The sequence below is a fragment of the Cotesia glomerata genome, linkage group LG1, assembly GCF_020080835.1.
Source record: "Cotesia glomerata isolate CgM1 linkage group LG1, MPM_Cglom_v2.3, whole genome shotgun sequence".
Lineage (NCBI taxonomy): Eukaryota > Metazoa > Arthropoda > Insecta > Hymenoptera > Braconidae > Cotesia > Cotesia glomerata.
In genome coordinates, this window is record NC_058158.1 from 37,199,561 (window position 1) to 37,213,843 (window position 14,283).

The 14,283-nt window shown below is 30.5% G+C and overlaps 1 protein-coding gene across 1 annotated transcript in view; it reads left to right on the top strand.

Annotated features, from left to right (window-relative positions):
• LOC123262718 overlaps positions 1–14,283 on the top strand; it is a 45,363-nt gene that overhangs the window by 16,727 nt on the left and 14,353 nt on the right. Inside the window, exon 2 of the mRNA XM_044725082.1 lies at positions 4,744–5,781. Within this exon, the coding sequence (XP_044581017.1) occupies positions 4,744–5,781 (1,038 nt within the window). The remainder of the gene's footprint in view (positions 1–4,743; positions 5,782–14,283) is intronic.

A 14,283-nucleotide genomic window follows, 5' to 3' on the forward strand; every position in this document is an offset into this window, starting at 1 on the left:
GTGTTTCTTTTCTGTATTATAATATCTAGTTGGGCATACACTTTTTTGATAAGATATACTTTTGTATCTCTTCCAGTTTTTATATTCAAAGAAGATCTCGATTATAAATCGTAGCGACGAGTCAGTACGGGGTCGAGTCAAGTCAGCGAAAAAGATAAATGGCAAAAGCCACCAGCCCCAGCGATAGAAGAGAGCTCACCGCAGGATGGCTCGACCGGAAGAGATCTAATGTTACACCCCTCTTTTGCAAAGCATTTACTTTACTGGCTAGAAGCCCACAAACATTTCGGATACATCACTCAACTTACTTTATGTTTAAAGGGTTATGTCAATTTATGGATAATATTTTATCTATTTTTACAAATATTTTATTTCTTCATCCCTCTGTATATATATATATCGCTTTCGGAACTGTCTTCATGATACACAATCCATCTTTTTTTTTTCCTTTTCCGATTGTTGATTTATCGCACGTATTTTTTGTTTATTTATGAAATATATATCTGTTACTTATTATCATAAACCTGTTGCACTCGATCATCCGAATATTTATATCTTTTCGGTTTTCACTTCCTTCCACACCCAAAATCAGTTAGAAATGCTAAAATAAAAATTATATTTTCATCATAAATTCTCTGAATTTATATCCAATGAAAATTTATCGTCCATTAATTAATAATATATAAATTAATGACAGTTTTATAAATTAATTACAACTTTCCATGTCAATGTAGGTATTTTATTAATATATTTCAGTATGGAATTGCATAAACTGATAAAAAGTTGTGGTATTCACGGGAAAATTTAATATTACCTGAAATTTGAAAAGCACCACGGGTAGCCCATGACAATATACATCTTGGACGGTACCGAGTATCCCAAGGTGGAAATGCCGCTTGGGGTTAGTCGCAAATCCAGGATAAGCTCGTGGGTAAAACCGAGTTGTGGGCTAAAAGTCATTGTACTTATAACTACCATCGAATTTTACCGTCCACATTTTTATTTATTTATTTAAAAACAATATTTGTCAAATATTCTCGTTCTAAAAAATTATCTTCCAACAGTACGTGAATTTTATCAATAATTAATTAATTAAATGTCCATTACTTAAGTGTTTTAGAGACATGGTGCTTCCTACCCGAGTAAAAATGAAATTATTATTTTTTACGGAAAAATAATAAATTTCGTTCGACCGCCGCACCACCGCTGCACGACCGCCGTTTGGCGGACTATTACGCCGCACGCTAAAAATTTACTCCCCCTAGCATCGCCGCACTACCGCTGCACCACCGCCGCACCAATGCTAAATCATACCTACAATTTCACAAAAAATGGTATCATAATTCATTTATCACGCAATAATTAATTAATAAATAATGCGTCTAGAAATCTTTATGTAAGACCTATTGATCAACCTCCTTTTAATCGAATGCCTAATATTAAAAAAAAAAATTTTTTTTAAATCAGGCCAAAGCACCGCGAAATTATTGATTTTTTTAGTCGTATTGTTGATGTAGATTTTTAATTTCGTCCTCGGGTTGCACAGAAGCGGTACGCCTATTGAAATACTCTGAAAGAATTTTAAAAATTGAACTGTGATGGGATTCGAACCTGGATCGTCTGCATGGAAGTCTCGAACATTGCCAACTGCACTGCAAGCCATACTTAACTTAAAAAATTTAGTTAAGCTATTTGAATGATCAACGAATATATTATTTCAATGTATATACCATCAAACAGTGGTATGGTGCGGCGGTGGTGCAGCGGTGGTGCGGCGAATAGAAATTTATTTACTTGTCACGGCGCTGGTGCGGCGGTAGTGCGGCGAATAGATAAATTCTTTACTTGTCACGGCGGTGGTGCGGCGGTGATACGGCACTTGTAAAATAACCAAAATTTTCACGGCTGTAGTGCAGCGGTGGTGCGGCGCTTAAAAAGCCGTGCGGCGGTGGTGCGGCGGAATTCTGTTTTTACTCGGGTATAAAACTCCAGAATATTATAATACAAGATCCTTCGGTCTTTGGAGTAATATTGCTGAAAAAAACTTAACAAATAATTATATCGAAATTATATTATTGATTTATTTATTGTTGCATCTTAACGAGGTTTAGCGCAAGCGCTATTGTTTTTTCTCGGATGAATACTTTTTACCCGAGATTAAAAAAAAAAAAGTATCTTACTCTTCTTGACAATTCCGTAAGAATTTATTAGTTTTTTCTCTCAGCTTTGCTTACTTGCATTCACAGTTGCAAATTTTCTTATTCAAATCTTTTGTATTAAAAATTAATTTCTAATTGTAAAATTATTTTTATTAAAATTTTCCAGAATTACAAAATAACAACAATTCAAATTATTTATTCAATACATTATCTTTAACTCTGCTGGTATTTTTTATAAATGAATATCGCGAGATCATATGTAACACGAACAATTAAACCCTGCGCTCTATTTCCGAAAAGGTAAAATAAATGTTTTTGAAACTCTCAAGGGACTTACGTTAAATATTAATGCCTGATAGCCGATCACAATTCACCCAAAATGGGTATACTTTTTAACATAAATCATTTGCATTAGTAATGAACATCTTTTATTTTATTATTTATTTTCTCTGCCGTATTTTTCCACCAGCTCACAATGAATTAAAATTCATACCTCTGAGGAATACTTTTAATGTCTAAAATAATTATATCTTTATATATAAATTTAATAAATTATACTTTTTTCTCTAATCTTGAAAATGAAGAAATGAAATTTGCTTACTTATTGATATTGATAAAAAATGTCAGGAAATAGCTGGATTGTACAATACAATTCTATAAAATATAGGAAGTGAATTTCCTCTCCATTACCTTACATTCCGGAGCTTTAAAAATCCCTGTCTGCACGGATAGGAATAAACACAGAGTTTCTATAAGCAAGGGATTGGAAATCATAAATGTACATTATAGTATAAAAATATTAAAGAAGTAAAATTATTGTAATAAAATAGAGCCAGCAGTTGTCAGCTAATTAAAAAAATTAATTTCATTGTCTTTGTGAAATGTCAACCTTTCTAAAAATTTTTATTTTTTTCCTCTGACCATAAGTCTTAGAGAATGAAAATATTTCAGCGGTAAACCGTATATTTTTTTCTCTAAATAATATTTTAATAAAACAGTTTTCTTTAAAAGCTGGAGACAAAACAGTGCAATTTAATTAGTGTCAACCTTACTTGTAAACAGGATATTTTTTTGTTTGTACTTTTTCTCTCAAACAACGCAATCATTTAAAAGTAACATCTATTTTTTAATTGAAAAGTAGAATGTTTTTTATTTACTGATAGCTTGGTAAAATACTTTATTTTTTATTTAACATGCAAACAATTTCTTAATTGAATTAAAAGACTACTTCTGTAGAAACAAGGATTAAAAATACCCTTATAAAATTACACTCTATTTGCTTTTTATGCCATTCACTATTTTATGCGGCTAACAGGTAACCAAGGTAGAGAAAAATTATGATAAAAAGAAAAAAAAAATTTTTTTTGATGATAAAATTGAGGTCAAACTGTTGGAGGTTGGAGGTCGGAGGTTTAATCACCACAAATGTCAGAGATATCAAAGTCATTAGAACTGGTATTAAGACAGGAAGAAAATTAACGGGAAGACTGTGGTGAATGGTTAATGAACCACTTATTTTTCGGTTGAAAGAACATGCCGAGTAAAGAATATGAAAAATTAAAAAAAACTTTTTGACGTTCAGTGGAAAATGCTGTTATTAAAATTGCATAATTATCTCGTCAGGAGTTAACTCATCGTATTTCAAATACTTTACTTGAGTTTATTTTTATTTTTATTTTTATACTAATCATATAAGTGTCAACGACTTGGTGCTCGTAGGCGTGGAATTAAAGAAACGGCGAGTGAGTAGGATCATCACAAGCAAGCAAGCAAGCAAGCAACCAAGCCAGAGATAAAACGACCGGGAAAGTTTCTAGATTTGCAGACTTTGCAAACTCACGTTAGATGGCGTTCCGTCTGATTTATTCAAGTAGTACAGGTTTAAATCCACACTTTTATGTCTTCAAGTAGGCGGTTCTCGACGTTTTTCGGTTTTCTCGGATTTTGCAAAATCCTCTCAGAGACTCTCGGAAAATTTGTTCTACTAGTTGAATTATATTACTCTCTTTTTATTCGGATTAAACTTCACTCATAAATAAATAAATTACTTTCTATGAATTATTTTGTTGCAAGTTTTTCTTTTAAAAAATAAATTAACAACCTTTACTGATTTAATATCAAATAAATAAACCTCATTGTAACATTAGAGAGGGTTGAATTATTTTTGACTTTAAATCTCTTTAAAAAAAAAACTCGAAGAAGGTGCTTCTTTTCTCACCGCATAAGTTTATCTTTTTAACTCAATGGTTTTACTTCTTTTTTTATTTTTCATTATATTTATTTAACTTCTACAGCTTCGACGTCTTTGCTAAAAGCTTTGAGATCATCTAAGTTATTAACTCTTTCGATGGAACCGTCTTTATTACCCCAGTATATATTTATTTAGTACATAATATCCTGTAAGAAGATTTATGAGTGAGATTGACATTAGTATGTTCGATTAAATAATTTATATAATTAAAAGAGTAAAAAAAATTTAGTTCAATAGATTATTGATATATTTAAAGAATATGAATTATTAAAATATAAACTTTTGATAATAAAAAATAAAATTGTCTAATAAAATAATATTGAACTTTTGCAGTTGTTAGAGTCACTCCGGGAAGCACCGACAGAACAAAAGAGCCGGAACAGAGTGACATGGTTAGTCGAGGAAATACAGCGTCATTGGACAAGGAATCGACAAGATTCGAGTCACTGGAAGGAGTAACGGGAGTCCAAAAAGAGGATCATCCAAAGAGAGTTGAACGTCCGAAAGTGTCAAGTCCCAATATCCCATCAGCAAAAATGATATCGTCCGCTCACATCAATGCATTGACTGCTATAACTGAAAGGACTTCATATCTTAGCGATAACCGCAAGATGGAAAACGATATTGATCTTTTGGAGCTCCGGAAGGGGGAAAAAATTGATAAAACTAATGGAGTCTTGCTTGGTACGACTATTTCCCCATTCACCAAGCCGGGTTTGCCGAATCGAGTTTCATTCCAATCAGTTCCCAACCAATTGGCCACTCCGGAAAGAAAGGAAGCCCGTTTAACGAGTCTCAGTGGTTTCCTTGCGACCACCGACTCGGGCAAGAGATTCCAGGAGTTAGGACAGAGCAAATTTCCGAGAATAAAATCCGTAGAAATTGAGGGCCACCGAGGAAATGTCAGACAGACTCTCGATGCTGAGGAAACCGCGGAAACCACCCAAGTGAGCCCCATTTCGCTCGGTTCAAAAACTCAAATGGACTTGGTCCTCACAGCTGTAGACAGCGACGACTCTACGAATCACTCACAAATCGAAAACACCATTGAAATAGTCTCCAGCCATCCATTGAGATTTCAATCAGAGGCTTCCGTAAAACAGGTGACACTTATTTCCACTTCTGTGACTACAGGATCCATTGATAAAGATGAGTTTATTCATTCAACGGTAAATCGATGGACCCGGAATAAAAATTCAGAAACTACCCTGCCGAGCACTGCGGTCAGTCTTCCTCGACGTTACATGCGGGACATAACAGAAACCAATTGTGACAAGTTCGAAATTGGCGATGAAACCAAAAGAGAGTTCTACAGCCCCAACTACCCACTCAATTATCCACCACTCCAAGACTGTGTAAGAATTCTCGAGGGTGAGTTTTTCTTTTCTTCTTTTAACTCTTACCGAATAATGTCTGATCTAATGATATTTGTCTTTCGAAAATCGATCTGCGGTCTGATGTTCACAAACATACTACAGATAACATGTTTTCCGCGAAGCGAATGTGTTTCAATTTCACTAGCATTTAACGTTTCAGTTTACCGCTCAACCGCTAAATGTTACACTTGGGATTAAACGCTAACTCGAGAATAAATTCAAAGTTTAATGGTCAATGGAATGTTATTATCAGATCAAAAATAAATCAATTTTTTTTTTATTTTATAACTTTGTTATTAGTTTAAAAAAATTTTTCCTATACATTTGAGAATTAACTTTTATACTTTATTATATTCGCCGTACATGACATAATACGTATAATGAAGTTTATCAATATCACCTGGCAAGTTTATAAAAATTACAGTTTTTATGTTTTACCTTGTTAATATTATCATAGTAGCTAATGATATCACACAATAAATTAATTAAAAATTTTTTACCGGGCTGTAAGAATCCATGCTTTGTTAATACGTTATTAAAGTCCTTTAAGTATTCACATAGGCGAAAAATTGACTTACCGATAATATGTGGAAAAAAAAGTAGTATATCTGTAATAGAGCTTGTGAAGTATTAATATAATACGAGAGTATATATTATTGTGTGAATAGAACGGTGTTAAGCGAAAAACATGAAAGTTAAAGAAAAAAACTTACCGTTGTAAGTGAATAAAAGAAAATTCTTCGATCGGTGATTGATTCCCGTCAAAGAGATGTCACAGCTTGCATACCGGATGCATAAGAAATCGATAACTTATCCAAGCTCGATTACTTTACTCGAGCTTTGAATCTGTTGTAAAAAGCGTATTTTACTATAACATTTTTTTTTTCTTCAGCAACTGTTATTAATTGAAATAAAGTAACAAGTTTCTATTAACTTTTATATTGGAAATTCTTGTAACTAAAAAGATTGCTCATTTTATTTTAATAAAAAATTCTCAGTTGAAAATAATTGTACAGGATGAGACAGTATTACAGCTTGTGACCTGTAAACTTATAATGAAGACATGACGATAAGATTCCAGGAAAAGTTCGTCGAGTAATTTGTAGAAAGTAAATCAAAAACAACGTAAAAAAAAAAAAAAAAAAACTTAAGTTACTTTTAATGCTATCGATATATATTTCGGAAAAATATATTACTTCAATAACAATATTTTTTAGTTATCATAACTGTCTATCGATAACGATACATGAACTGCTGTTGCTACAATACTTTAAGAAAGCATATTGCTCGTATTATTGCATTTTACTTGGCTGTCAAAGGTCAGAATATCTTTCCATTTTTTACATTAAACTTTACATTAAGCTGTGAGTTGATAATCAATAATCTCCCCGGAATGTCAAGTAGTTACTTGTATCTCGAACTATATTATCAATACAGCTTTTACTGAAGTCCAAGATTGTATATATATATAGTGGATTCGAATGGTTACAAACATAAATAATGCTGTGAAGCGGGAAAGAATAGGAGTTACGGTAATTATTACGTGAAGCGTTCCACGTTCACGTAACAGGATATTGGTAGGAAAGGATTGAGAAAGGAATGTGGAGAGGGTCATCTTAATGTGAGTTTATAGAATATGCGAGAAAAAATTATTAGATAGCTCGGACTGGGATTCGAACCCAGAACCTTCCGAAGACATGTCGGCTACTCTACCATTTGAGCTATCCGGTCTATACTAAATTTCCTTTCGCTTATTTTATATACATTAAGCCACACCGTCCATCTTACGGTAAGCATTTTTACGAACATAAATAATGCTGTGAAGCGGGAAAGAATAGGAGTTACGGTAATTATTACGTGAAGCGTTCCACATTCAGGTAACAGGATATTGGTAGGAAAGGATTGAGAAAAGAATGTGAAGAGAATCATCTTAATGTGAGTTTATAGAATATGCGAGAAAAAATTATTAGATAGCTCGGATTGGGATTCGAACCCAGAACCTTCCGAAGACATGTCAGCTACTCTACCATTTGAGCTACCCGGTTATACATATATAACTATTTGGCATTGCTATTTACTCTACTCTTCTTTAATATTTGAAAATGAATTTTTTGCTCTTGAATATTTTTACCTAAAAGCTTCTTTCTTCAGCATTAATTTTTTTTAACTCATCTGTGTTTAATAGTTCTCCTCTAATTGTAAGTAAAAAAATAAAAGTGGAGCTTACTTATCTCTATCTTGCAGCCCAAAGATTTGTTCGGCTCACTAATATATTTTGAAAATAAAATGAGTTTATTACACAAAATTTTTATAATCTTTAACCAAATTCAGTGTTCAAAAGTCAAAACAAACTAATTTTGGTGGAATGTAAAAGTTAGCAAGTTGAAACAATTAATTTCTTCCCTCGAGACGCAACTGCTTTGTTCTTGCTTATTGCGTTTGTTTTTGGAGTAATTTAAACCCTGTAGGAATAAATGGTATTATCCCTCTGCAAATTCAAGAATACTATTTTTAATTTTTATTTTATGCTTCTTAAAATATTACCATTCATAATTTCAAACTAAATAAATATTGAAGCTTTAGTAATATTTTTTGTTATTCTAAATTTGATACAAAAATGATTCCATAAAAAAATATTGTAATAACTCCAGAGGTCCTACGAGTATTTCAATTTTTACAAAAGCTCATGAAATTGATATAAATAGTATTTCCAAATAAACTCAATTTATTTGATATTATATTAAAATTATTGGAGGTAGGTATTGCGGTATGAACCACGTTAACTGGTTAAATCAACTGTACATGACTACCAGTACCTCATAAAGTCGTAATTATATATATATATATCAAATATAATATATAATATATAACATGGTGATTGAAGCGATTAGTTGAAGCAGATAGTGATATTGCAGATTATAATGAGATTAATTAAAGAGACATACTGTAATTAATTCAAAACTGATGTTTGTTGATAAAGTTTATTATAGAAAAATAATGTAAGTGTTTTGAAATGAAACTGTTGTTGTTTTTGAGATTATTCAAAATACAAACAAGCAATATTTTGGAGAGGTCAGAGCACATACAAGACAATTTAGTCCGAGCTCTCTCAATTTAATCCCCAAGGTCCACTCGTTGATCGCATAAAGATAGAGTACGACTAAAGGAAAGTCACCGAAAAAATTGGCAAGCTTCCCTGGAAAGTCGTAAATCACTTCTTCGGTTCTTTTTATTTTTTTTCTTTTTCTTATCCTCTTTCCCCTTATTTTATTTTATCTTTTTTTATTCTTACCTTTTCTCAGTGCAGTAGTCTATCGAAGAAGCAAAGCACACCAATCGATCGGTCCCCATCGCAACTCGCGCACTAAAGAAAATAGATAACACAACTAACGGTTAAATACTTGTGTTTCCCATCGAATGTATCTTCCGACATAAATTCATTTTTAAAAATCAAAGCAGATAAATATAAATTCTATGAAACCTTTCATCGTGATTGTTACCAGACTTGTAGTAATATTTATAGTTATTGTTAAAATGTAAGTCAGGGTCGATGAGCTATAATAGGAGCGATCTTCTTTCAGCAAATCTTTTGGCAACTACAAATAAATCGCAGACTGCAAGTTTAACTGCTAGTTGTTGTTAAATTACCAAGTCTCGAGGTCAATATAACTAGCAGCTTATCTAGCGTATGAATATACTGTCAGTTTGAATAATAATCACTTAAATTTATAAAGTTTGGGTAGTTGGGTAAGTATTGAATGTGGAAACTGGATAATCATCGGAAATATATCATCAGAATCCTCTCAAACTCACAATGATAATAGGTATCAAGAATTCATGAGAAATGAGAGGGTGAAACTGAGAAGTCGGATCATGAGATGTTGAAACGTGCTCAGCATTTCCGTGTTGTACGATGAGTAAGCCATTAAAGGATAAAACAACCTGCCGATTTTCGCACTATCTGCTCTCTTGACTATCATAAGGTTTCTCATTAAATATTGTTAAAAAAAAAAAGTTATAATTTCTCTTTGAAGAATTTATTTAATGTTACTTTTGATAAAAAAATTTTAATCAATTTTTTTATAAATCTTATGTAAAGTTTTAACATTTTTAATATCAATAGCTTGCTCAGCCGTAAAATATGATTGGAATATTTCACTTAATAGAAAAAACCGTGATAAAATTTATTCAAAAAAAAGATGATTAATGCCGCCGGAAAAAAGTACCGAAAATATATTTCCCGCAGAGCCAATATAACCTACTTGAAACAGAATTTTATCTCAATGATTGATTGTAATCAGCGGTCAAATAATCGGACTATCGTTTTAATTTATTGGAAATTTAATAATAAATTGAAAAAAAAAAAAAAAAATTTTTGCATACATATCTAGCCGCAAGAAAAATAGAGAGAATATTTTTTAGTGTATAATTGAAATAGTTTTAAAAATAAATGGTACAATCCGGATAGTAACAGGAAACAAGATGTATATATATATATATATATATCGGGAAGGAGCATGTGGATATATGTGCACGAGAAATGCGGAAGGAATTTGATTAGGTCCGATTTCGATCGGTTGATTGGTGTGAGGTTAGGAGAAATCCTCGAGAGATATCACATCGGATTCGTATATATTTAAGGCTAGTACGTGCTTGAAGCTTTCCTAAATTTAGATAGAATCGAACCTTTGCCGTAACGAACAGTAAATTAACCGTGAAATTGTAAGTGTTATTGCTACTGGTGAATGCTACCATGAATATTAAACTATGATAATTAAATTTTAATCACACTGCAAGAAATATTTATTTAAATTATTGATTTATTTTGTCTCTTGTGCAAACAATAACTTCCATTCGTGCTTTTAACTTTTTAAGGATTTTAGTTTACAACTCGCAAACAAGTTTTTGCTTTTTCAACTTTATCATCGAATCAATAATCCAGCATATAAATGCACTTTTAAGAGCAAGAAATTTCTCAAAGTTAAAATAACATATTATTCTTTTGTTTATTTTTAATCGAATTTTAAATTTTTTTGTCATCTCACGTGAGTTATCAATTTACGATCAATTCTATTTTTTGATGTATATAACTCAGTCGATTGTAATCCAGTAGTCCTTTACACAGTAAAAAAATTTTCGTAAAATTTAACATAAAATTTTGTGTAGATGATTTTTTTACACAAAATTTATGTTAATTCTACACATACTGTTTATATTGATAAAATCAACATAATTCTGTGTTAAAAGTAACACAAAAATATGTTAAGACTTTCATCGGCTGATTCTCGGATTTCTACACACTTAAATGTTATCCATAACACAAATAAAGTGTTGATTTTAACATTTTCTTTGTGTTACTCAGATCAGCTGTCAAATTTGTGAGTTTTATTAATAATTTAAATATATATTCAAATAGATTTTAATTTCTGAATAAAAAATAAATTGTTTCCCATAAATACAAAGTTAAAGAACTCAATAAAGAATTCAAAATTTTTAAATAGTGATTAATTAATTTTAATCAATAGTTGCTACTTTACTACAAGTCAGTGGCAATAGATGATTATAGGATTAATGATGTATTAATTTCTAATTATTAATTATTAATAAACTCGTTAATTATATATTAATGGAAAATAATTTTTTTTTCACGCTGCATTTAAGTATTTCACGTAATGACACAAATCAAAATCCACCAAATTAAAATGACGTTGAGGCTATCACATTCACATGTCTAAATATCTTGTGTGGCATAGGGGAGAAAGGGGTCAAATGAACCACGGGGCAATTGAACCACTCGACTTAAAAAATCGAAAAAATTGAAAAAACGCTTCATGCTCTTAGAATTAGATTCTAATATGTTAAACTTGGATATGATCAAAATTTGAAATCATTGCGATCGATAAATTTTGAAAAATTGAGATTTTCTTATTTTTAGGCATGCAAACTTTCTTTTCGGCTGGTGACAAATTGTTTAATAATATTTAAATTTTTGAATTAATTGATAAAATTTGAATTATAGTAGTTGTATATACTTATATTTTATAATCCTCAACTTTGTTTATAGTGATAGAATGGTTTATTTATTTATTATTTACTATTAATTGTTTTAAAATTATACGGGGTCAATTGAACTAGCAGTCCTGGGGACGATTGAACCATACGGAGAAGCATGGGACATGCGCGCGCATCTTGACTCGACGTGAAAAATACTCAGGGAAATAACCTAACAATTTGATAAACTCAATTTGTAATTAAAATTATTTTTAAATCGATTTTTAATTTATTAAATATAATATATGTGTATTAAAAATGTGCAACAGTAATATTAGAAAGTAACAATTAATATGTTATTTATTAAAAGTTCGGGTTTGAGTTATAAATGTCATTGGTTCAATTGACCCGAGCAGTGGTTCAATTGCCCCCGAGCGGGGGTCAATTGAACCATTCGACGCGTTTGGATAAATTAATAATTTTTAAAAATTCACGTTGTTTATTAACTAATTTATGTATTGATAATGATAGTAGACTTAATAAACTATCATTCCAAGAAAAAAAAATTTATTATTTAGTTTTAATTCGAATAGTAAAAAATTACTAAACTTTTTTTGGTTCAATTGACCCCCTTCTCCCCTACGTGACTATGCTTGTACTCCCGAGATCCCGCGCAAAATAAAGCGGAGCGGCGTCATAATTTAACATATCTTTGTGTAAATTCAACATATTATTTGTGTTACTATAGAAAACATCAACACAGCCTTTATATTTAATTGACATTTAAAAAGTGTTATTTATACTACTAATCGAATGGGAGTATTCTTTAACATAAATTTTGTGTTGGTTGGCCAGTAACATTAAAAAAGTGTAGTTTTAATTTGAATTAACACTTGAGTGTGTTAAGAAATGGATGGATTGATCAATACAAACAGTTTGTGTAGAATTAACATAAATTTTATGTAAAAAAATCATCTACACAAAATTTTATGTTAAATTTTACGAAAATTTTTTTACTGTGTATGAATTATGCATCCAATACCACTTGAGTGGACCGTTTTCACTCAGTAGTATGGTTTACACTGATCGTAAAGGGATGATACACTTGAATTTTTGTTTGTTAGTATTCTATCATCATCATTAATAATATTTTTTTACCCAGTAATTTTTTTTAAATATTTTTTACCTATTTTTGTGGAAAAAATGAGTCAATATTCAGATAGAAAAATCAATGTTTAAATTTCCTTTAAAGTAAATTGTTTAATTAAACACTCGGGTTACCACAGTTCAAATTTCAGAATTTATTAAAACGTAATTAAACTGCATATAAAAAAAAATGTTCGTGGATCCTTAACAAAAATTGGGAACGAAATTAAAAGTGTACCTTTAAGTAATGTCGATCTCCTTTTACTTGACATAATATAATAACGATGAAATGAAAAGTAGTTTGCAAAATCCTTTGAGAGGAAGTTTCTCGATCGTTCTCCGTCATCTTGAGTTCTTTGATGAGACTCATGGTCAAGGAGCCCTAATTGTACTCTGATGGAACTTTTTAATTGCTCCCTCTTAGTACATCGTTAATTTAGTTATATAACCAGTATGAAATATATATACCGACATAATACTCGTCCATTGAAAGTTTCGTAGTTTCGTTAATGACATCACAGTTCACTGGAATCATTATACTCAAGTAGCTTTGAATTATTCTCAAAAAAAAAAAAAAAATATCACCGGCTTATATATTACTATACTTTTATTGTTAATAACTCATGCAGACGTTAATCATTGATCATTATGAAATTTGAGCCTCATTTTTACTAATAATTTACTTGTTAACTCACAATGCATTTTGTAACTCATTAAATATTTGTGTTTGATTAAATTCAGATGAATTTTTACTACCGAAAAAATTATTATCGATTAATTTTAAGAGAAATATATTCCAAAAGTACATTTGATAATAGGAATAGTATGTAAAATTAAAATCATAAAACTGATTACAACTAACGTACTGTAATCCCGAGAGCAATATAAAAAAAAAAAAAAAAAAAAAAACACATTCTCGTATCAAGGGAACATTGTAAATAAAAATTTAAAATTCGTTCATATTATTTCAGTTTGTTATTATTTTTATACAAGTTAAAATAAAATAATATCGTTAATAACACAAGCCATTAAATAAATTAAACTTTTTAATTTTTATTAAATTGAAAAATGTTTTAGATGTATCCATTCAAAAAAATGTCAATTAAATTTATTATGTCATTTAAAGTTTAATGACTAACACATATTTTCACAAGAGTAAGATAAATATTCCGGAATAATACATCTATATATTTTTAAATGTGGGTATGAATCATCGCTATTAATAATCTTCGTTATTTATTTACATTCGCAATAATCCGTATTGAGTTTATATTTATATCGGGCGAAAATAACTCATTCGCTAGACGATTAAATCAGCTTAATTATTATTGTTTCACAAAAATTGCTTTTAGTTTAGTGC